The sequence below is a fragment of the Sceloporus undulatus genome, chromosome 1 (genome assembly GCF_019175285.1).
Source record: "Sceloporus undulatus isolate JIND9_A2432 ecotype Alabama chromosome 1, SceUnd_v1.1, whole genome shotgun sequence".
Classification (NCBI taxonomy): domain Eukaryota; kingdom Metazoa; phylum Chordata; class Lepidosauria; order Squamata; family Phrynosomatidae; genus Sceloporus; species Sceloporus undulatus.
The window spans coordinates 237,092,922-237,118,662 of NC_056522.1; the positions used below are offsets into that span (position 1 = coordinate 237,092,922).

Below are 25,741 nucleotides of genomic sequence, written 5' to 3' on the forward strand. Positions count from 1 at the left end.
AATGAATTAGAATTAAGAATATACTTCCACGTTTGTTCTGCTCTGTTGTTCCTACTATAGCATTCTCAAAGTAATGGTTGTAACAACAAGAGAACTTCTTCACTTTTTCTTCAGTGCTGTAGTGGTTCCAGAAGAAGAGAGATGTTCACTATAGGTTTGGTTGGTTACATTTGCACAAACAGCCCATAGCATGATGAAAACCCCAAAGAGCTTGTACTTCTAACCCTGGTGGCAAGAATTGTTTTGAATATATTCTTAAACACACAAACAGTATCTGCAGAAGTATTTAAATTATTTTGCCTATATTAATGTGCCTTTTTTTTTTTTAACTTTTTAGACTTGTGTTCCTGTTCTCCCAGCCTCGTTGTAACCCTGTGGCTCTTGATGGCAAACTTACTTCCACTTTTGGCAGGATTTCTCCTGTGTGCATGGAGTTAGATCATGCTGCCAGTTTGCCTTGCAGCCATTTTGTCTACTCTAGAGTATGCTCCATTTGAGTACAACTTGACGGCAGCTATCTGGATGAACAATTACATCTCTATGTGTCCTGTGGCAAGTAGCCCAGCAGCTTGCAAGCTGGAGGGTGCTGGACAACAACTTCTAGACTCAGAGAGGCAAAGTTTACAAAATCATCTCAATAAGTGCCAGCATAAAAGTTTTATTTTCACATTGGTACAAAAGGCAGGGGGGGAACAGATATGCCAGTTGTATTATACCATCTGTTGCCACCTATCTGGAGCACTTTGGTTATGCACAATTCTCTGTGAGACTGATAGCAGGATTTTGGGCATCCTTAGACACATATACCTCAATTTCTTTTAGTCAAAAGCCATGAAAGTCAGTTGCCATTGCTGCTATTAATTTAGGTCTGATAGTGCTTTATGGAGTTCAAAAAGCCTTTTGGTCCTAGTTCAGGATGCTTCCAGAAATATACTATAGTTTGCAGACCCTGGTGAATTAAAGTTTATTTCTGCTATGAAGTCTCTGCTGCTCAGAATATGATGGAACAATTCAGTAGCTGCACATCATGCACTTTTGGTATTTCAAATTCATGAATATATTTGTAACATTTGTAATTTCTCTTCCACACGGAAGAATACTAAGTTAAACTATTCTGTCATAACTGCTAATGTATTAAGACTGCAATCCTAGCCATGCTTGATAGGATGTAAGTTCCACTGAACTCAGTTGAACTTTTTGTGTAAACATGTCTTAGATTGGGCTACAGATTTTGTGTTCACAAGGCAGTTTGAAATAATGAATAGCTGACATTTTTTCATTTTTTTGAAAGTTCATTTTACTGCACTGCCATTTTATTCTTACCTTCAGATGTTAGTAAGACTTGGGCTGTCTAGATTTCCCCCCCCCACACACACACACACACACTTCCACTTGAGTAAGGCAAAGGAAATAGAAAAGGATAATACTTCTCATTAATTGGATTGGAAGAGTCATAATGTTTTGAGGGAATAAATAGTAATGACAGCAAGTGGGTAAACCTTACAGGGTGCCATCATGACTCCTTTGGGACTAAAATGAAGAATTTAATTACCTATGAATTTTGTGTGGTTTTTGAATTAAAGAATAGCAGTCTTCAGTACCAGTAATTATGCTGATTATTAGGAAAAGTTAATATGCTTTTTGAAGCAGGCATTTTAGTGGCTGTACAACAATAAGTTGAGTCAGTGAACAACTTAACAGTTGAGTCAGGATCAGTGAGCTACTTATAGTGGTGATAACCTTCCTTTCTTACAACTGACCCAATTTGGTTTTTGCATCAGATTGGAGGAGTTCACCCTAATGATTGTTTTGATTTATTGAAAACTGTGACTATTCGGGATGCTGGACTGGGAGTGCTTCTAAAAGAAACCTAATTTTTATCTAAATCCCTTAGTTCAGTCTTCTGAAATGAATACAGTGGAAGCTGGCTAGACATTGCAGGAGACTCCTGCCTTCAGTGGTATCTGGTGAATTTCTCAACTAATGCAGAAAGAAGGTGTAAAACAGTCCCTGCTAGATGATTTATTCATAATGGCCAAAATCAGTAATAATAATAATAATAATAATTTCCCATCCAAAACATGAGAAAGTTGACTGAAGAATGTGCAAGGGGAGTTGCTTGAATATATAGGTATATTATGTAACTGTATTACATAAATACATTACATTACACATCCTACATTAGCCTTAAATGAAGAGGGGAGGATTGGAAGGACCAGAAACAGCAATAAAATGTTAGTTTTAAGAAATGCTTTAAATATGCATGGTTGGATATAAATGAAAATTGATTTCTAAATAGATTTGTATCTCAGTATTAGCTCAAAGCTAATATGGAACAGTCCCACAAAATTAAGATTTTTTTTTATTTGTGCAATAATAGAAAATTAAATAGCATCTTGTAAAGATGTTTATCTATACTTGAACATGTTTTTCTTGAAGTACAGCAGTTGCACTGTTTCAACTTTTTGGCTAACTTTATATATAACCATTTATACCAGTGTTAATGTAGATTTTTTTGTTTTTGTTTTTTATTGTAAAACTAGAATTACATCAGCCTTGACTAAAAGATTATTTCTTTTCTGGTAGGCAAGAACTGGTCCATCTGAGAATTTAGTGAAGTGGGAAAGTATCTGAAAAGTACCAGTAGTTTACTGCACATTAGTAATCAGAATACCTGTTGCTTAGGGAACATGTTTATTCTACTTTGACTTGTAGATATTAGTTGCATTAGCACATCTTGTGAAGTTAAAATGCATTTTCCTTAATCTGAAATCCTAATTACATCTGAGAATGTATTAGCAGCTATTAACCTCTGTACAACTAAAACTGTTGTTTAAGCTGTTTGCTATTTCAAAATTAACAGTAACACTGAATATTTCATCAAAATTATCTGACTGAAAGTAGCATAGTAGGATCTGTCAATCTCTTTATAAACGGAACATCTCCCACAGACTTCTCAAAACAAATTAATTAATGGCTGTAATTGTTTTATAACTAAATATAGAATTTCAGCTCTAGTCCAGTCAAGAACTGATACTCTGAAAAACAAAAACAACAACACTGCCAACAGATTTCTTCCTTGATGTGCATATTAGCTGCAGACGATTTCTCTCTGCTATCCCCATGTGACAGTTCACTAGCAGACAACTTATTTAGATAGGGAGTTAGCTTCCCTTGGTGAGATCACAATGGGACATTATTTGTCTTCTCTCTTGTTTAACTTCATACTCTCAGATTCTATTATGAGGAAGGAAACTATAGATCATTTTTACTGGAATGCTGTTCATTTTTAGTTTATATATATGCAGATATGTGTGTATATGCATATACTGTAATAAATATCTCAGGATCTGGGAAAGAGGTTTAAGCAAAGAATAGGAACATTATTTAACAGACAATATATGATAAAAAGATAATGGAAGCAATACCCAGAAGTATATGAAAGAATGATAGATTCATTCAAGGAAGAACTTTGTGAAAGGGAAGCTGCTCTTAAAGCACATGGGAGAAATAAATAGCCAGGAATAGATGGCATAGTAATAGAACTGTTTCAAGGTACAGAGTCCATAAATATTTTGTCAGAAATCTGACAACAAATAAAGAAAACAATGGCCCACAGATGGCAAACATTCAATATGCATTCCAGTCCCCAAGAAAAGGGGAAACCAGGGATTGTAGCAAGTATTGGACCATTGCAGCAATCTGCCATGCAAGTGAGTTGATATGCAAGAAAGACTTTTACCATATATGAAGCGAGATATGCTAGATATCCAAGCTGGATTCAGAAAAGCAATAGGCGCTAGATACCATAGTCCGAAAAACATTGGTTAATGGAACATGCCAAAGAATTTCAGAAGCAAACCAGCTTGTGCTTTATAGACTACAGTGGTGCCTCGGGTTACGAAATTAATTCGTAACGCGGCCGCTTTCGTAACCCGAAAAGCCTTCGTAAGCCGAATTGCCATAGGCGCTAATGGGGAAAAGCCGCGATTCCGTGCGAAAAAGCCGAAAAAAGCACCAAAAGTTTTTTCGTAACCCGAAAAAACATTCGTAACCCGAAACAATAATTCCCTATGGGATTTTTTCGTATCCCGAAAATTTCGTAACCTGGGTATTTCGTATCCCGAGGTACCACCGTATAGTAAAGCATTTGATTGTGCAAAACTGGATTGCTCTAAGAGAAATGGTTGTGTCACAACATTGAAATGCCCTGATACCTAACCTATACTCTGAACAAAAGGTCATTGTCAGGACACAATACAGAGAAGCATAGTGATTTCTAATTGGCAAGGGGGTCTGGCAAGCCTGCATTTTGTCATCCTGTCTACTTAATATATACATATGACATATCACATGGAAGGTGTGATTAGACTCAAAGGAAATGTGAATTTGGGGGACGGGACATAGCTTAGATATGCAGATGATACCATATGAAGGAAGTGCAAAAGCAGGTTTACAGTAAAAATTCAAAGAACAAAATTAGGAACACAGAAGATTTTCATAACTTTTAAAGTGAGTAATGAAGACTTCAGTATTGTTAATAATTTTCTGAACTTTGGCTAAGTGATAAGTCAATACTGTGATTAAGAAATAAGAAAAGCACTAAGAAGAGGCATTGTGAAGGAATTATATATGATCTTCAAGTGATAAGATATATTATTAAATACCAAAGTCAGGATCATTCATTCACTGGTGTTTCTGATTTCTGTGTATCAATTTTAAGGATGGATAGTGAAAACAATAATTTGAAATGTGATGTTTTAGTAGAATTGTACAGATTCTGTGGACACCCAAAAGACAGAGAGTAAATCAACCTTGAACTATTGCTAGAAGCCAAAATAACTAAACTGGTGCTATCATGAAATGACATGACTCTCTGGAACAAATGATAATGCTCAGTAAAGTGTAAGGCAGTGGAAAAGAACATGGCTTCATTACAGGTGAATTGATTCAATGAAGGAACCATGGCCCTGAGTTTGCAAGACCAGAACAGAGCTGTTGATGATTGGGGTTCTTGCAGATTTATCATATGTAGGAGTCACATTGAAGCCAAGGAGATGGTGAATACCTTGAGAGTGTCAGCCTCCAAGATACTCTATAAAAGTTGGGCCTCAATGTTAGTTATTAACGTGCTCAAAATAAAATACATGACAAGGTTCTTTTGTTCTTGATTAGACAGTTTGGCCTATAATGGGCAGGGTTCTTTGATCCCAATCTGCTTTCTTTAAGCTTCAGGGAAAATTTGGACTTAGACTTTATTGAGCATACTTGAGTTTTACCTTAGTCTGTATTCCATGTGAAACAATGTAGATTATCTGTCTGAAGAATAGGAAAAAGATCTTATTGTCTAATTTTTGCAGTTTTACATGAACGTTGCCTATTGTCCCTTTGGTTATCCAGCATTTTGGGATGAATTGGTGAGATTGTAGCTGGATAGATTAAGAACTGCTATCTGCTGCAGTGGTTAGTGTGAACAAGCCATCTGTATGAGCCAGGGCCATGTTTACAAAACCTGCTGCAAGTCATAGTCTGTATGTGTGCTGTCCTGTAATACAAGTTTCAGTTTTGTTAAGTATGGAATAACTACTTTTAAAATTGACAAAATGTCTTTGAGAAGTGTAAAATGTATATTTATGAAATGCTCTTGCTAGCAAATGTTAATACAGAATTATTTTCCATTTCTGTGTGTGAGTGGATTTGAGGGCTGAAGTATGTATGAGGAGGAGTTCATATTTCCAACAAAAATATTTTTTTAAGTATCTGAAAAATCTTCTAGCATCAACTTACTGGGAGCATTGTATCAATTAAAAAACCCTGTTTACAAATGTCTATATCTTTTTCATTAGACAAACCTGGATGCAAATGGAATTGTTTATCACTGGAAAATGTGGAAAACAGTACAGCTGCTTTTAAAAATGTAATTCAGTTGCGTGGAAAACATGCCAGTACTTTATACATACTCGGTGTTATCGTAATATATTGTAGAATGATAATTTTGAATGACCTCTTAGGAGTCATATTTGGAATAAGGACATTTTCCTTCAGAAGACTATTATTCCCCCATTATTATGTAGACTACTTGAGAGAGCATTTCTGGCACTCATAATAGCTTATTTGTGTGGGGAACTACTAAGAGAGATGAAAGAATAAGGAGAGAGTGGGCAGTAGATTCAGAAAAGACCTTACTTGCTGTATCAAGGAGCCATAGGCAGAAGAAAAAGGGATGTGATATCAGGAGAAAATCTACACAGCACTCAGAAGGAAAATATGCAGGGTGGAGGAGATAAGTCCTGGCATAGTAGGTGAACAGGGCAGTGGACAGGAAACTATTGGGGCGGGGGAGAAGTGAACTTGAAAAATAAGCACAAACATCAGGAAAAAAACTTGCTTTATTATTATTATTATTAACCTTTATTTATAAAGCGCTGTAAATTTACACAGCGCTGTACATACAATCTTTTTAATTAGACGGTTCCCTGCCCTCAGGCTTACAATCTACAAAGACATGACATAAAAGGAGAAGGGAAAGGTGGTGGGGTTAGTAGGCTAATACATATAAAGTGCATAGTAATACAGGGAATGGTTCGATAAAACAGGCATCAAAAGAACATCAAATAGCAAGCGACAATTATGCAATGCCTGGGAACGCTTCTCTGAACAGGATGGTCTTCAACTCTGTTTTGATCATACAGTAGGAATGCAATTGACATTAAGGGAGGGGATGAAATCAAGGAAGGCCAGGAGTCTAATAATGTTACTGCGCTTTACAGCAGTTGCGTAGGAGACTTTGGTGACTATTCTCTGGATGAATGAAGGAGGAAGACATGGGTTTATCTCTATGCACCAACAGGTTAAGGCAGGAGTCAAATTGTTTTCAGTTAGGAACATTGTCTCCCTTCTCCAGTTTTTAGTTTCCTATCTTGCCAACAAAATTGAGGTTTTTTTTTGTTTTTCACCTCTCTGACGAGTCAGCGAGATGTACTAGTTTTATTTTCTCAGGAAAATTATAACAGCTCAGTAGTTAAGCCAATGTTACTTCAGGACAACATCCTGAAAATTTAGCTTCCACGCAGAAGTGCACCTAGTTCAATCCCAGAACAGGAAGGCAGAGGCATGACATGAGGCTTGCTTGACAGTACAGAATGGGAACAAACCATTTCAGCTTCAAATGGGAAGCAGGGAGACTTTGGCATCTAGTGGAGCTAAGACATAAGCAAGATTTATATACTATCTGAAAACAATGTTTACCAGTGTTGCTTCTCAATCAAACTTTGTTTCCCACCCAAGTCATATGGAATCTTAGTGCATGAGTAACAAAAAACATTTAATAAAAGATGTTAAATGCAGTTAGGAACTAGGCTAGTAGAACTAGTAGGACATTCACAAGGGAGGCATATTAGGAAATGGAATTCACAAGTTAAAAGTATAGGTATTCATGTAATGAATTTGATGTATTTTTAAAATATAATGAAATGAATATGCCAAGTAGCCCAGCGTTAATGAATTTAAACACATCTAATAAGCCAAATAAATCAATTGCAGACAGAACATGAATACAAATGAACAAAACACTAATACAGGAAGATATTATATTAGGGAGCAATAGTAGAAGCGAGAAAAGGAAATGTAGAGAGAAGACAAAACATTTATCTGACAGAACAAGAAGAGACACTAAAAAACTTTGAGATTCTGAATCTGATTCTGAACAAAACAAGAATATGGACCAATGTGGAAATGTCACAGCTAAATAGTGCAGGAGAGGATTCTTCTGATTCAAACAAGGAATGCAATACTAATAGTCTTTTTGAGATAGAGAATTTGAAAAGCTTACTGAAAAAGTACTGGGATATTAGGATTACAAAGTTCCAATGAGGGGAATCAGGAAAAGAATAGGGACTCAGAAAAAAGTATTACAGCCACACAGTTTTACAGAAATCTTCACCAAGGAGTTTATCACAAGGAGATTTTTAGAGCTTTTGCAGCTCAATTCCGAGGTGAGTATGGGTCCAACGATTCGGATTCACATCATAACGTGAATGTGTTTTCAGATGCAATTCCTTTCTATGGGAGCTCCTTCAGTGGGGCTTCCGCAGTGATTCCAAAGTGACCCCTCATTTTGGCGAAATCGGAAAAAAGGGAACTCACAGAATTCGCTTTGACACTCACTTCGATTTCACTTCGAATTGGTCTGGTGTGGAAAACCACTCCAATGTCGCCCACCCCCTGCATCCTGCTCCTTCATTGCCCTCCTCCTCCTGCATCCCCATCTCGCCCCCTCTGACACCTATCCCATCATCCCCTGCTGCTCCTGCATCCCAATGAAGGATGGCAGCTAAGGAGGGTGCAGAGAAGGAGGACAGCGTCCAGAGCCCCACTGAGCATGTGCAAGGGTGCTGATTTGAATCGTTAAACCCTCAAAGTATGTTCCAGTGTGATAATACAATGTGCACTCACTCCGCTTTGCTTGAATCTGCACCACGTGACTTGCTTGGAATCGAACTGACTCCGCTTCCTCCTTGATTCGGAAGGGCAATGGAAAGGCAACCAGGTGCGGTAAAACATCATGTTTTAATGTGAATTCGCATTGCTAGACAGGAGTGACTCCGGATCTGATGTGAAAAAATATCACTTTTTCGCATTGCTAGAACAGGAGTGACTGCGGATCTGAGCTGCAAACCCCCCCCCACACACACACGTGTGATAAGGGCCCAAAACACTTAGGCTTCATTCACACTATAAAATAATTCTGGATGAATCCTTGTTCACACGCATCCCAAATGTACTCAATGCACTTTGAGGAGAGGCTGGCAAAAAAACCCCACTTAGCCTGGGATATTCAATTTTCCCCCCTGACTTCTGAAAGATCTGCATCATCAGCAGTATGAATAAACTTCCAAGTTGATTTGGATCACTCTATCATTCCTTCAAAGGAAGGCGGCTCCATTTTAACCCAAAATGATGGCATGTGTAAATAACATGGTTTAAAATTACTAGAAGGGTTTTGTGAAGACAAAGCAAAGTGAGAATAACAAACCTGATATGCATCAGCACAAAAAAATGCCCCTTCAGAAATAATTTTATCAGAGATGTTCAAGGAAATTATAGATTTAGAATAGGAGACACCATTAAATTCCAAATGCTTTTTAGGTTACAGTCAAAAACTATTCATTTGATAAGAATACAATGAAACGGTCCCCCAAAACAGGAGTCCCTCCAAGGAAGGCATTGGATTCGGGTACTATAACACCTCAGGGAGTAGATAATGTATTAAAGGAGACAGATGAGAAGAGAACAGATTCAGCTTTGAGAAAATATGAGGTGCAGCATTATGTATAAGATTATTCATACCGGTTTCAGTGTTTTTCACAAGCAGACATATTGTGGGTTCAAGATTATTTTAGAGACAGATATCTGAGTATGAGAACCCTTCAATGCACATTACTTAAATTTTTTACAATATGTAACATATGCAGGGCACAATTTTGTAGCATTTGTAGCAAGGGCAGTGAAGAACCAGGACAAAAAGCAAATAATGCCAACAGTTTTAAAGAGGAAAGCAGATAGGAAATAATTCAGAAATACATATCTTTCCCTTTGTAGAGGAAGAGATTTCTTAGAAGATTACAGAAATTTCATTCCCCTGTGGAACAGATCCAAATTTAACCTCAAACCTCAAGAAGCGCTACAAAACAGGAGAGGGGCTGAATATCCCAAGAGAGGTAGAATTCCACAGTACTGACTCAAAGGAAGTGCCAGTAGGGAGAAGACTTCTGAAATTTGGTCTCCTGTGGCAGTCAACAACAACAGATCAATGGGTTCTTCAGATAGTTATTCAAGGTTACTAGATAGTATTTGCAAAGAGAAAAAAGAAAATAATATCTTCCCTCTCCTGTACCAAAAAACAAAGCCAAGTTAGAAACTGTTCACACTGAAATCATTTAATTCAAACTGGGGGCCATAGAATTTACTTAATAATTTTTACAGGACCTGAATACAAATCTGGGCACAGACCAGTACTGGATTTAAAATTCCTAAAAGATACCAGAGGTTCTAAATGGAAACGTTGCGGACAGTTATGGACAAATTTCATCCAAACGATCATATGATCTCAACTGATTTACGAGAAGCATACTTCTACAATCCTATGACCGCAGAGTGCAGAAAATATTTGAGATTCCATTTTGGGCTGGAGCACTATCAATTTCTGGATCTTCTTTTCTGCCTAGGCTCAGGAGCAAGAATATTCATAGAAGTGCTAGTTCCCATCATAGCTCATGTAAGACAGGCATATAGATTTTTCTCTACCCAGGCTATTTATTATTGAAAGCCATGTGCTGCAACAAAGCTGAAAGGGATCCACAGCTGACACTAAGGTGTCTAGAGCGTCACAGATTTTTCATAAATTACAAAAAAAAAAAAAAGTCATTTGGATACAAGGAAAGGATGTGTTTTATTAGGGGAAGGGAAAGGAAAAATCCAACATGAGCTAAGGAACATATTGGGGAAAAAAGCAGATTTGATGCACTTGGTAAGAGTGATAGGTCATCTAGGTCCAAAACACACTGCAGATAAAATTCAGTTTGAGACCGTTTTAACTGCCCTGGCTCAATGCTAGGGAATCCTGGGAATTGTAGTTTATTGTTACACCAGAGTTCTCTGACAGAGAAGGCTAAATGTCACACAGAACTACTGTTCCCAGAATACCTTAGCATTGAGCCAGAGCAGTTAAAGCAGTCTCAAACTGAATTATTTCTCCAATGTGTTTTGGACCCTAGTCTCAGCAATATAAATAGTGCCATAGGCTCAGCCCCACATGAGGAAATTACAGGTGTTGTTAAGACTATTTCAAAAATGAATACTAAAGATAAGACATCACAGGATATACTTACCTCTACACTAAAAAAATGATTTGAAGTGGTGAATATGAGATGTAATTTTAAACAAGAAGATATTAGGAAATCAGGAAAAGATAATGCTTACAGCAGACATGAGACTCTTAAGACTGGGGAGCCCGCTATGAGGATGAGTTACTCAGGGCCAATGGGTCACAGAAGGAAAGCAAATGCAGTATAAACCTCTTAGTACTATGATCAGAGATTAGCTTTGATAGGGTTCAAACAGATAATAAGAAGTCAGGATATTCAAATCACCACAGACAATGTTTCCATGTTTCCATATTTGCAGTCAAGGGGGATCAGTCATGATCAACTCAATTGATCAAGAAAACAAAGAGCATTGAGCAGAGAGAACAGTAAAATCATTAACAGCAGTCTATTTGAAAAGTTCCTTAAATTTCAAAGCCAACTGCCCCAGCAGAAACAGAACTTTGCCAGGAAAATGGTCACTGCACAAGCAAATATTTGACACATTACAAAGGCACTTCAATCTATTCCAGGTAGACTTATTTGCATCTTTTCAAAGTGAAAATATATTTTACCATAGATAGATCTGTAGGTTTAGATCAGAAAATATTAAAGAAAAGACAACTAGAAAGAGCAACGTTGATATTAATAGCACTGATCTGGACCCCCAGACCATTGCTTCCTTTATTGATTCAGATGTCAGCAGGAACACCATGGCCACTACCAGACAGACAGGATTTACTAATGCAGGGTTCAGTATGTCATCCAAATTCACAGTGGCTAAACTGACCATTTCGATATTGAGAGGAATATTTGCTAAAACATAGTTATTTAGAAAGAGTTGCAAGTACCATATTAGCATCTCACTGAGAAATGACACAATACATGAGACAACTTGGAAGACATTTAAGGTTTGATTGAATACAATTTCACTAGATAATGTGCAAGTTAAAGATGTACTGGCCTTTCTGCAGATGGCATTACAGAGTCAGGCCAAATACATTGAAAAGACCAGTAGCAGCTTTTTCTATGCTCTTGGCACCTGAAGGAGGGGCTTTTTCAAGACATCCTCATGTGAAGAGGTTTTTCAGGGGTGCAGCTTTACAAACTCCATCAACTATACACAGATTTCCAAGCTGGAGTTGAAGTTTGGTTCTGAATGTCTTAAGAAAGCATCTGTTTGAGTTCTTGAAAGAAGTAGCAGTCATTGTCCATAAGTCCTAATTTGTGCAGAAAACTAGTACTGACTAGTTCCTTGTTTTATGCCTAAATGTTTATCTTCTAATGTAAGAGATCAGTAGAGCCAATTAACTTTGTAGTTCTTTCTCTTCAAACCCTTCAGAATTCCTTTAGAGGTGAAGTGGCATTCTTTAGATGTGTAAAGTATAAATAAGCAGAACAAAGACTGTGAGAAGGACAGAGGCACTGTTTTCCCCCTTTCCATCCTAGGATACGAGATATCAGAACTACAAAGTTATTTCCAGGTGGTTGAAAGCATGTATCCATCTGTGCTATGATTATGCACACACATGATTATGATCTAAGAATGTCTGGGCTTATTCCACAAGATCAATAGCAAGCCTTTCAGGTAACCTGTTCATTGAGAGAAATATGTGAAGCTGCAGGTTGGAAGGAACCATCAATGTTCATAAGACAGTATAAGATAAATAGGTACAAGCATGCACAGGCAGCCAGACCAACCAGTGAAGGTTATACAGCTCCTTTAAGTATAGTATCTATTCTGTTAAACTAGGCTACATAATAAGACTGGGGGAGAGAGCAGTAGTGTCACTGGGGTTGTGTGGGCCGCACCAGGTGACACCCAGTCAGCCCCCCACCATCCCCCATGCTCTGTTCGCTGCGCAAAGCACTCTGCCCCCTGAGCACTGCTCCATCCCCCTGCATGCATGGCTTCATCCCCTCGCATGTACTCCATACACCACTGCACACTCCATTTTATGTGCACCATCCCATTTTTCTCCAAGGGGCAGAGCGGTGCACACTCCCTCTCCCCATGACGGCCTGCCCATGTGTGCTGCTCAATGCCACCTCTACCCCATCCCTGCACATGCTCCATCTCCCATGCACCATTCCCTCCCTTTCCAGACTGGCGCACACATAAGGGCAGTGCAGGAAGAGGGAGCATGTGCTGTCCTGGAAGCCCCGCCTACCCGAAACCCCCCCGAAGTCCCACCCCCACTAGCCTCCCCCGCAACAGGTGACACTTGGTGGTGGAATGCCACTGGGAGAGAGGAGTTAATGTTCCTAACTGAAGAGAATTTTAGATTGCCTTGATCTGCTGGCACATGTGGATAAATCCGTATGTCATGGATTGATCCTCAAGTCATCCAAGAATGACCATGATAAATCCAACCTCTACAGCATTTTGTTTTTGTATTAGTCTATCCAGGGCCAAGAAACAACTGGGTGGAGGTGGAATTTTGTGTATTGATTTGAACCAACCAGCCAACCATATCTCTGCAGGGTTGGGTGGTTTTAAACACCGCTTCAATATATTTGAGTTAGGTTTTAAGAAATACGTAGTTTAGGGTTGTCATCAGCCAGAGGACTCGAAGACACAAAACTACAAGAGAAATTTGGCAATTAATTATGCTGCCTCAAACAGATTTTGGACTTCTTTTGTGAAAGGACTGCAACATAAAGCTAGACAGGAATATCTCAGGAGAGCCTGAGAAGTTTCATGAGACCAGTGCTGACCTGACATTACCACTCCAAATTCATATGTAATTAGCTTCTGGAGTTAATACTGAAATGTTTTATCTGATTAATTCCACTCTCAGCAGAAGACATTAACCCCAAAAGTTTGTAGGCTGCTTTCAGGAAAAGGTGTTATCAGTTAACACTTGAGACAGATTATTTTGTTTCCTTGCTTTTATTCATCACCATCATGTTGACAAAGCCTTGATCAGAGGGATTCTTAACTGGTAAGCACAACACATCTTATATGTGATGCGGATGATTCTGCATGCAAGTGATGAACTCTTTGACAGACTTTCCTTTATAGCAGATCAGGTAGACATTTACAAATAACGGAAACCTAGGGGGGAAAAAGCAATTGTCAAGGATCTGGAGCCAGCTAAATGCATCCCACATATAATCATCAGTATCCACACAGCCATTAAGAGTGTTATCTAGGTAATTTTTAACCATCTTTTACAATGCAGCTCTGGTGCCACTGTTTCCTATGACAAAACATATGCTTTCGCAAATTATGTGAATTTAAGTAAGCAGCAGATAAGCTAGCATGTCTAACAAGATTCTGTATTCATGACTGAGTAAACAAGTAGAAATGACAGCCAAACATTCAGAAGCGGTACATCCTGAGAGTGAACTATTTCAGACTGCAAGTGTACAATTTCATATTTAAATATAATTTGCCACAACAAAAAATTATCCCAAATGTAAAAACTGGGAGAAAGGCATGGGGACATTTCTCAATTATATGGCAGCTTTTGCCAGACTGCTGTGCTGGAAACTGCCTAATGCAGGCAAGCATTCAAGTTTATAATCCAACATCTGCAATGTGAGTAATACAATGAAAGACATGAAGATCTGGTTTGACCCCAGGCTGCAACACAGTGTAATAGAGTGACTTCAGATTACCATTTTCTCAGATGTTTTTATAAATACAACTTGCCATGATGACTGTATGAACAACCAGAGTTTTTCATTAGAAGTCCATGGGCTAGCTAGGCCTAAATACCGAGAAGGCACCAGATCCTGTCTAATCTTGGAAGCTAAGCAGGGTAAGACCTGGTTAGTACTTGGATGGAAGACCACCAAGGAATACCAAGTACTACAGGCTATATTTCAGCAAAAGGCAATGGCAAACCACCTATTACTTACTGTTCCTTGCCAAAGAAAACCCTATTAAATGAATGGGGCCACCATACATTGACAGGCTTTTCCAAAAATGCATTTGGTATCTGGAAAATTAAAACTACCTACTTGTCAACCATTTTCTTCTGCTTCAGGATTTTATAGACTTCTGCTGATGTCTGAGGTCCTTGCAGCTTTTGTCCATTTAACATTTCTTTTTCCAGCTGCTCGATTGTCTGAAATAAACAAAAGATATAAACCATTTATTTTGAAGATTACTTCTATTTGTACTAAAGGAAGCTTTTTTTGTTTTTTTTTGCTGGGGCTAATGATTTTTCTTGGAACTATGGCAAGGGGAAGAAAAGCTCCGCTTGGTGCAGTCCTGATGAAAATCAGCATTCTGCTTTCCATGCCTCCCCTATTAGCTGAGAAACAAGTTGTCAGTTTTTAAAGGATACACATTCGTCTATAATTTTCCTTTAATTCATTGGTCTTTACCTGGTGTGGCAGACCTCACCACAGGTTTCAGACTAAAAAAAAGTGAATTGCCCAGAATTATTTTTTTAATAAGTAGGTTCCTAGAGCACATGGATTCCAAGTTCTGGAAAACCTGATGAAAGGTAAAGCAACTCATGCCTTAAGAGTTTAGTCCAAGAGAAAGCAATTCCTGTCTCATGAGCAATAGGTACACCTGGTACACTGTGTTTATGTAGCCAGTATAAAATTCTCTTAACTCTGATTATATGTGTACAAGTCTATGCTCCATTTAATTCAGTGAGGCATATATCCCTTTATAGTGAGCATAGAACTGCAGCCTAAATTTGTGGTAGTTTTACAGCTTTTGTGGCCCTTACCAAAATATTGATATAAAGGTATGCACATGGCCCAACAATAAGAAAACAATTGACACACACTCTGCACATAACTATGTCTTTGACTGCTGCCACACTGCAGAAATAATTCAGCTTGGCACCACTTTAAATTCCATGGCTCAATACTATGGAATTTTGGGATTTGTAGTTTAGTGGGGCACCAGAGTGCTCTAACAGTGAAGGCTAAATATCTTACAAAACTATAAAGCCCAGAATTCCATAGCATTGAGCCATGGATGTTAAAATGGTGTCAAACTGCTTTATTTCTGCAGTGCAGATTTACCCTATGTGCCTTGGGTGTCTTAAACCTGAATGTTTTTAATTACTTCTGCAGCACTTTTCCATGTATAAAGTTATTTGAAGTGCTCATTATCCTCAAAGTGATGCTGTTTAGGAGCTCAACATAGTGATTTTCCTAAAGCTAATAATACATTTATGACCAAGCAAGGATTAATAATTGTTGAATGATGTATTGAACCTGAGTCTTCTACAAACATACCAGGAATGAACCTGTTAACCTGAATGCATGGAGGAGGTTGAGGAATGGGGCATTTACAAACACTCTATCCAAGTATCCCTGTTTGCCCTGCTTTTTGAGTTGAATGCAGCTATCTCCTGCCGGTTAGATTTTTAAATGGCTGAGTATGGGGAGGGGTGGGAACTTTTCTTTCACAATACAGCTCTGCCCTAAGAAAATAACAAGGACCCTACTCAAACAGATCAAAGGCATCATTTCATAGAATCATAGAATCATAGAATCGTAGAGTTGGAAGAGACCACTAGGGCCATCCAGTCCAACCCCCTGCCATGCAGGAAATCCAAATCAAAGCATCCCCGACAGATGGCCATCCAGCCTCTGTTTAAAGACCTCCAAGGAAGGAGACTCTATCACCCTCCGAGGGAGTGCATTCCACTGTCGAACAGCCCTTACTGTCAGGAAGTTCCTCCTAATGTTCAGATGGAATCTCTTTTCCTGTAGCTTGCATCCATTGTTCCGGGTCCTGTTCTCTGGAGCAGCAGAAAGCAAGCTTGCTCCCTCCTCAATATGACATCCTTTCAAATATTTAAACAGGGCTATCATATCGCCTCTTAACCTTCTTTTCTCCAGGCTAAACATCCCCAGCTCCCTAAGGCGTTCCTCATAGGGCATGGTTTCCAGACCCTTCACCATTTTTGTCGCCCTCCTTTGGACATGCTCCAGTTTCTTAATGTCCTTTCTGAATTGTGCCGCCCAGAACTGGACACAATATTCTAGGTGGGGCCTGACCAGAGCAGAATACAGTGGCATTATTACTTCTCTTGATCTAGACACTATACTTCTATTGATGCAGCCTAAAATAGCATTGGCCTTTTTAGCTGCCGCATCACACTGTTCACTCGTGTTCAACTTGTGGTCTACTTGGACTCCCAGATCCCTTTCACACGTAGTTTCATTCAGCCAGGTGTCACCCATCCTATATCTGTGCATTTTATTTTTCCGCCCTAAGTGCAATACCTTACATTTCTCTGTGTTGAATTTCATTTTGTTAGCTTTGGCCCAGCTTTCTAGTCTATTCAGGTCATTTTGAATCTTGATCCTGTCCTCTGGGGTATTAGCTATTCCCCCTAATTTGGTGTCATCTGCAAATTTGATAAGTATGCTCCCAATTCTGTCATCCAGGTCATTGATAAAGATGTTGAATAGCACTGGGCCCAGGACAGAGCCCTGTGGGACCCCACTGGTCACTTCTCTCCAGGATGAAAAGGAGCCATTGTTGAGCACCCTTTGCGTTCGGCCGGTCAACCAATTACAGATCCATATAACAGTTCCTTTGTCTAGCCCACATTTTACAAGCTTGTTTGCAAGAATGTCATGGGGAACCTTGTCAAAGGCCTTAGTGAAATCAAGATATACTACATCCACAGCATTCCCTTCATCTACCAAGCTGGTAATTTTTTTTTCCAGCCTTTTATCTTCACAGTGGTCTAACAAAGGCCTGCAAGTCTACAACTTCCAGTATTTATTCTCCAGCAACTGATAGAGGAATCAGGCTTCTAGTACACATAGAAGATTATTGCATGTGCCTTATCCCTTCTTTTTCCCAATGGGATACACACACATTTAACTTCAAAGACGGGTCTTATCGCATTCTCTTGTATACAGCCTGCATGCAACCCGGGCTTATCCCGCAGCTTTTCAAGGATGGGATTTTCCTGTACTTGAAATGCCAGGGGATAAGCCCAGGTTGCATACAAGCTGCATACAGAAGAATGTGGTAAGACCCATCTTTGAAGTTATATGTACATGTATCCCATTGGGGGGAAAAAGAGATAAGGCACATGCAATAATATCTATAGCCGTCATAATAACAACATACCCTTCAACTGTCCTTATTTGGTAGGAACAATCCCACTTTATCCTCTATCAACCTACTTTCTCAGTTGCTTTTTAAAAATCCCAGTTTCTCGAAGGCACCCGCGAGGAGAAGGGGACGAGGACAGGGCTACCGGCTCCCCTTCCCTTCTCCTTGCGGGTGCCATTGAAGGCACCCGCAAGGAGAAGGGGACGAGTACGAGACTGCAAGCCCCAGCAGCCTTTGCAGCCGGAAGTCCTGTCCCATCTTCCCCAGTGGCCTCCCTGATTGGTTGGGAGGCCTGGAAAGCCGCAAGGCCTGCTGGGGCTTGTAGGCAGTCGAAAGTCCCGCCCCATCCTCACCTCCCAACCAATGAGGGAGGTCACGGGCGGGACTTTCACCCGCAATGGGGGTCGCGGCCCAACAAAGGTTGGGAACCGCTGATCTAGATAATCTGTCTCATCCAGGAATCCCTGTTTTCAAAAACAAGGCACACATTTTCCATGCTTCATGTTTCCAGAATTATTGCTAGGTTTTGGAGAGTGGCATTTGGCTAATGGGATGTGGAATGCCTCTCAAACCCTGGAAGATATCCATCTCTTAATGTCACACTGTAACTACTGCATCATGCAGACCTGGTGATCACCACCAATTATTTAATCTACATCACACAACTTTATTCCTTAATTACAAATTAGTTTGGGTTTTCGATTTATCATAACTAAATGCAAATTATTTTTGTTAGAGATCTTGCAACCAACCCTCTTCCCTTTGCAGAATATTTGTCTATGCTATGATTAAACTCTCTAAACAAAATATGTTCTTACCTTTTCACCAATTGCAAAAGCTTCAGCCACCTTCCTATTCCGTCCCCCATAGCATGTGGTGACCAGATCTGCAATTCCACAACTTTCCAGAAATGTATCTATTGATACATTGCCTTTGCAGAATAGTTTTGTAAAGGCAATCATCTCCATTAGTCCCAGACGAATTACGGCTGCTTTGGTGTTGTCTCCAAAGCCTAATCCATCACAAAAACCAGCTCCCACTGCCACAATGTTCTAAATCCAATTGGACAGGGAAAAATGAGAGAGAAAGAGGGGAGTATGAGCATGTGAGATAGCCCATGCTGATTGTAAATTCTCAGTTGTGTCAAAATACAGAGATAAACAATAAGTTTACTTTTTTTTAGTATTTGATTAAAAGGGCTGTTCAAACATGTATCCTAAGAACTTCGTTTTTCAAGTTTTTGGAATGCCCTGAGATCATAGAGACATTCAATATGTCACTGTCAATTTCCCATGAAATATGAGAAATCTTTTTTAAAATGTGTTTTGGGGGATGAATTTAGGAAAATAAACATCAGGGGCACATGAGAAATAAGCTCCCACTGTATTTATGTGATAATCCCAAGAAATTTTTCTAGTTGAGGTAGAATAGAAAGTTACATCCCTGCCAAGGCAAAGGTGCACATTGTCCAGGACCAGTCAAATTAATTGAATTAAAATAAATAAATAAATGCCACAAATCCCCCCTATTTTTCCAGTAAAAATGCAATAATAAAAACATTAAATGATTGACAATTTGCCTCTCTTTCATGATGCCCCATCTGCTGCCTAAGGCTCCTCATTCTCCATCATGGTAGAGCCAGCTCTGAAGATCCCAATGAGTGATGTGGAACATACTGCTTTATTTTAGAGCACCATCTGCATTGGGGATGTTTTGGAGAGAAACTGCTAGTGAAATTCATCTCTGTACCAAACCCTTCACTAGCAGTAGACTAGTATTATTCATTTGTGATGTACTTTGAATCAGCATGGGGAGAGAGAAGTGTGAGAGCACTGCACTTCTCCATTCTCCATCTCCAGGCCTGCCATTCTCGTTCTCTTCATGTGCAAAGCACTCTCCATACAATTAGGAACTACAAGCAAACAAACAAGTAAACTACTTTGACTAGAGCGCATCCCTAATTGCATAGAGAACATCCTCATATGGGGAGGTTTTCTCATGCAGACTTGTCATCTTAGAGAGATGGAACACAAACAACAGGAAGCAGAGCTAGGGCTTCCCTCTTTGCAGATTGATCGAACTTACTGCCAAAACAAGTGAAGGAATTGGTTTAGATCACATCTTTTAAATCAGTCATTCATTGTGGTAGCTGGAGGTCAGGTTTCTAGATCTGTTTTGCTGCCAGTCAGCTTTCCCAAGGCTCTGTTCTGGGCCCATTGTTATTCTCTTTATGCACTCTATTTCTAGGTAATCTTATCAGTTCCTATGGTTTTCAATATCATCTCTATGCTGATGATGCCAGTTATACTTTTCCACTTCAGAACTCTCTCCGGACACTCACTGACCAACATATTATATTATGTCTTTCAGCTTTAGCAAAATGGATGCTTCACTGGCAGCTCAAACTTAACATGGCTAAAACAGAATTACTAATTTTTCCATCAAAACCTACTTCACAATATACATTTTCAATTATGGTCAGTAATATTCTCGTCATCTGTCATGTGAAGGAAGCACATAGCCTTGGTTTTATTTTTGATTTTTCATTGTTGTTTATCCCACAGATCCAGGCTACAGCCAAGTCTTGTTGATTTTTTCTTTATAATATTGCTAAGATTAGACCTTTTCTTTCAGTTTCTACTGTTAAGACTGGTTCACATCCTGGTTATCTCTCACATTGACTATTGCAACCTTCTTTTGACAAGGCTTCTTTTGTCCCACCTTGGTCCTTTGGTTTCCATTGGTTTCGTCAACACTCCACCACTAGGTTTTTTTGTTTTTGTTTTTGTTTTGGCCTGGCATTTTGACCATATCACTCCACTGTGGACATCTCTCCACTGGCTCCCCATTCCTTTCAAAATTCAGTACAATCTTCTTTTTTTAACCCTCAAAGCTCCACACAGTTTGCTGCCTCCCCAGTTTGTCAGCTGCTGTCTCTATCTATAATTCTGTTCGAGTTCTCTGATCCACAGGCTCAGGGCTCCTGACCTAGCCAAGGGTTTCTTATTCCCTGGACCAGATTTTCCCTTTCTCTCTTGCCACACCATACTCCTGGAACTGTCCTTCAAACACTTATGGACTATTACTTCCCTAGCTAATTTTAAGTCCGAACGAAAGACCTTTCTGTTTATGGAAGCATTTCAGACTGCAGTTTGAAATCTCTGATAATCCAGTCTGAGGTTGTAGTATTAGTTTACAGTTTTATAGTTTATAGCTATTTAATCTGATAAATTATCTATTTACTGTATATTTTATATCTTGTGATTTTAGATTGTATGCCATTGGCTAGTTTTATGTTGTTTTATAATTTTGTAAAGTGCTGTGCAAAACTTACGGCCCTATATAAATAAAAACTAATAATAATAATAATAATAATAAAATGAAGAGAGAGTGATATGGGAAGTCATATGAGACTAACCTGCAAAATAACTTACAATGTTGAGAGTCTCTTTGTAATACCAGCTCATGCACATTTGATTTCTAATTAGCCACAATCATTTAATAGTCCACCTTAAGGCTACAGCTATTGAACAAGTGAAATCACTGGCACTCTAAAGCCTCTGGCACACTAAAGATTTCAGGTGCAAAGAAACTAACTTCTCCCATTTGACAGAATAGAACATTAAGTGAAAGCTAATGAATATGAAACATTCTATGCAACTGTTCAGTAATTAAGCAGGCCCCATGGACTGCCAAACATTATGGGCCTTATAATATTTTATTTGGAATCACTAACTTTTAAGGCCCCACAGAGTTCCACAGTATCACAGTCATCTACCACCGAAATTCTGAAGTTTGGGGTTTGAATTAATTCTTTAAAGATCTTCCCAGTTTCAGGTTTTTTGCAACCTATGGAAAGAAGCACAGTAGATTAGGATTCAGGTGATAATCAAAGAAAGGTATGTGGAGTTGCTTCCAGTACTTTAAAAGGCACAGATATGTGTACCAATTTGCCATGACAACCACATGACACACCCCTGATCTGGTCTTTCCATTGTCCAAAAAGGAGCTACAGAAAGTGGTTCCTTTTTGCACTGCGGAAAGAGCACCCTAGCAACTACTGCAGCACCTTTTCGCCACTTCTTTGACACAGTGCATGTAAGCACTGTGCCAAAGGCACAGTGTGATGCCACCTGCCATCTAGTTAGGCAGTCAGCATGGGGGCATCGTCTGGGTGGCCTGCATGCAGATGCCATGCCCCCACTCCTCTCTGAGGCCGGCTCTTTATGCCACTCTGTTGAGGCCCTACAATTCTGGGGACATGAATGAAAGAGTGAAAGTACTCTTGAGAATGCAGGTGCCACATTGGCGCTATGGGATCTGGCAATATAAAATTAGGAACTGTTAATTTGTTCTAGGTCCAGTGACTTAAATAGCTGCAGAAACCAAAATAATGTCTGCACTTTCAAAATTACTACAGCAAACCAAAGAAATGCACAACCCAGCAACTCAAGGATTACCTTGTCCTTTGTGGCTGTGTACAGATGGTTTTTCCCCAATATGGTCAGGCAGATGTTCATAACTGCTCAGTTTGATCCACTAGACAAGGCACTGATGAGATCCCCACAGATTGAGACCTCTACTCTGTGATGGAAACCACTGGGTGGCTTTCTACATAACATCCCTCACTGCTGTGAGGGTTAAAAGCATTGAGTAGGAACAACAGTATAGTATAATGGTTTGAGTGCTGGACTCAGACATTGGGAGGCCAGGGTCCAAATTTGCACTCAGCCATAGAAACTGGGTGGCCTTGGGCAAGTCATACTCTCAGCCTCAGAGGAAGGCAAGGGCTATACATACCCCAAACAAATTCCGCCAAGAAAATCCTTTGATAGTTTTGCTTGGGTCACCATTAGTCAGAAATGACTTGAAGGCACACAGCAGCAAGGACAACCAGCTATACTTCCCCAAGATGACTGGAGGAAAGGTGGGATATAAATATAGCAAATAAGTGAAAGTACTGTATGTGTGAAATGCTGCAACAGCATTTGAAGAGTGATGTTGCTTTGGGTTCCATAATACTAGAAAGGTAGGATATCAATCCCCCTTTTTTGCAGATGGGAATTTATAGACACATTACCACATAATGGAATGGGAAGCTGTCTGATTGCATCACAAGCATACATTGTCTTATCTTACCAGTATAAAGGGATGTTTGTAAGGCCCTTTGTCAATTACCTATGGTGGTTTCACAGAACATGTCATCTGCCACTTCATTAGCGATGTTGGCCCCCATGAGCACACTAACATCTATCTTTAGTTTCTCTCGGATGATGTCAGATATGAGTTTCAGTCCATCGGGGGTTTTGTCTATACCCTACTTAAGAGAAAGACAGTGATCAAAGCAAAGATTTTTAAAATAATTGCATTCTTACCTTTCAAGAGGAGAAACAGAAATCTGATCCCTATGAAATCTGAGTCAGTGGAGAAATGTAGAGGAGCTGTTTGCAGAATAGGATGCAAATTGACAGCAAAGTGTCAAACCAAAAGCTATCTAAACCAAAAGTCACACTTCCCTAAGGATGTTGAATATTTCCCCTTATTTATGGAAGAGAAGCTAAGAACTGGAAAAGAGACACAAGAGGAAAATCAGGATATAATGGGGCGGTGTGTGTGTGATTACTGGCCCATTCTAAACATGGCACCTTAAAGGAGGTATAATCCCTATATAACATACCCAGAGGCATATTGCTTTGAGAGTGCCCACGTGGTAAAAACATGCTTCAAAAGAAAGTTCTGCTCCTAGAGTCAGGCATCAGACATTCAGTGTGTTTGAGAAAAGACTGCAGTAGTGTTTTATTTGCTTTTGATGTTTTAGATGTGAAATTCTTTGTTAGCAAGTCACTCTGTAGGTTAAAATCTTTGAATTCATTTTTTAGACTGGCTCACTGGCTTTCTACAATCTGCTCTAAATGCAAGAACTGTGAAAGTAATAAGAACAATTTTGAAACTAACTGTCCTACTCCGAGAACATCTGTCCATTCACTTAAATTATGATGTTACAAAGGCTATGTTCTCTTTAGAAATAAGAAATGACACTGAAACTTCTATAAAAAGCTGCTGCTATGAAATAAAAGTTGTCCATCAGAGACAATTCTGCAAGTAAATTGGACTGAAAGCAGTTCTGCTTTTCTGTGGATCCTTTAAACAAAGAATTTATGTGGTACCTTCCGATTCAGGTTCAGGGTTCAATCCAGCACCCTGTCCTACTAAGGGATATGGTAAGGCTAATATCTTAATAGTCCAACCCCACACATAATACTAAACATTATACAGACATAGACTGACAAACACAATTGAACAAAATGACTGTTACAACTACACAGTTTGATACTTCTCCATTTTATGGAATGCTGGGAGTTGTATCCTTTCCTGGAGAATTCTAGTCCATTTACCTGAATTATATTTTGAAAGACACCTTTGATTAAGTCAGGGTACCCTAGAAACTTGAGGCTACATTGGTCATTTAACCCAAGTGTTGACATTATACAGATCAATATGACCTACTACAGAATTGTATTTCCTGAATAAAACCAAATGGAAGCCACAGAAGAGTGTTGAAGGGTAACATGAAAGAATTAACAAAAAAATTCTTTCACCTACAGAATTCTCACTGCAGAATCAGAAACCATTCCTGTCTTTCAATAACGTTTCCTACAAAAAGCATGAGAAATTAACTTTCAGTCAAAATGGCAGCTGGAAGTGATGTTGCATTGCTTCAGGTGTACTAAAATGTGCCAGTACCTCCCCTGCACTGTTACCCACCCTGTGGTAATTGTGTTTGGGCCTGTCATTTAGGGTGAAGGATCAGGGGCACCATATCAACTGGCAAGCTTATGTGCCATCCTTACTGGGCCACCATCATCATAGAAATTTTACCTTGATCAGGGAAATCCCAATGGCACTTGCTTTTATGTGGCCAGCAAGGTCGTCACAGATTTTCGGAACGAACTGATGAGGGACAACAAATATTAGGATATCTGCTCCCTCTGCTGATTCTTTTAGACTTGGTACAGCAACCTGGAAAAAAATACCCACAAACAATTAAATACAGTCTCCAACTGCTGTGTAGCAAAAGAGGACAAACCTTTCTGCTGGAACCTACTAACACCAGGGGCCCATTCATGCTACACCATTATAGCACTTTGTTGTTGTTGTTATCTGCCTTGAATTAACCTCAATCCAGGGTGACCCTGTTTAGCAAGCTGTCTGAGGCACTGGAAGGGCAGGGGAGCACTCTCTCATTCCCCCCCCCACTTCCCTTCCAATGCCCCAGACAGCTCAGGGAAACTGCCTGACACAGTGGAGGAGGGGCGAGAGCAGTGTGCGCTCAACCTCCTGACTGTTCCCTCCCTCCTTGGCTTTCCCCCCCCCGCTCCCAAGGGAAAATCCTGGGAGGGAAGGAGGGAGGGAGGGAGGGACGGAGAAGAAGTGTGCCTGCATACAGCTAGGGACTCACTAATAATCAAATCAGCAAATCCCAAAGCTGTGAAAGTCAAGGGTCGATTGTATATATCCTATTTGGTTTTTGTATTGGCCATTTGGTGATGTCCATGTGTATAACCTTCTTTCTGGTTGGGTGAAAAATGTGTCAGCAATGTTGTTGGTTTCACAAAAATCTATCAGAAAAATCTATCACCTGCTTCATTTATTTTGCCTAACCTGAATCTGCCTACTGTTTTCAAATCCTCTTTCCTTCCAACTCTGGTGTTCTAAACTTGCTATAATTATCTTGACACCCTGCATTGGTATGTTGTCAATTTCTTCCTGTACTCTGCTTCATAGAATCATTCAATGTCTTCTTGTTCTGCCTCTGTGGTTGGTG

General features: G+C 39.5%; 2 protein-coding genes across 4 annotated transcripts in view; one reads left to right on the plus strand and one right to left on the minus strand.

Annotated features, from left to right (window-relative positions):
* Nucleotides 1-3,422, plus strand: part of LMLN (leishmanolysin like peptidase) — a 31,391-nt gene extending 27,969 nt beyond the window's left edge. The window contains exon 17 of the mRNA XM_042474198.1: nt 338-3,422. Coding sequence (XP_042330132.1) covers nt 338-438 — 101 coding nt within the window. The 3' untranslated portion in view covers nt 439-3,422. The remainder of the gene's footprint in view (nt 1-337) is intronic.
* A 10,314-nt stretch (nt 3,423-13,736) lies between these two features.
* The window catches only part of LOC121934125 (glycerol-3-phosphate dehydrogenase 1-like protein), a 65,376-nt gene continuing 53,371 nt past the window's right edge, over nt 13,737-25,741 (minus strand). For all 3 annotated transcript variants that reach the window (XM_042474240.1, XM_042474223.1, XM_042474232.1), the window contains 6 exons: nt 24,796-24,936; nt 23,095-23,233; nt 21,653-21,765; nt 18,735-18,968; nt 14,832-14,938; nt 13,737-13,920 (listed from right to left, as the gene is read on the minus strand). In XM_042474240.1, the coding sequence (XP_042330174.1) occupies nt 13,824-13,920; nt 14,832-14,938; nt 18,735-18,968; nt 21,653-21,765; nt 23,095-23,233; nt 24,796-24,936 (831 nt within the window). In that variant the 3' untranslated portion in view covers nt 13,737-13,823. The remainder of the gene's footprint in view (nt 13,921-14,831; nt 14,939-18,734; nt 18,969-21,652; nt 21,766-23,094; nt 23,234-24,795; nt 24,937-25,741) is intronic.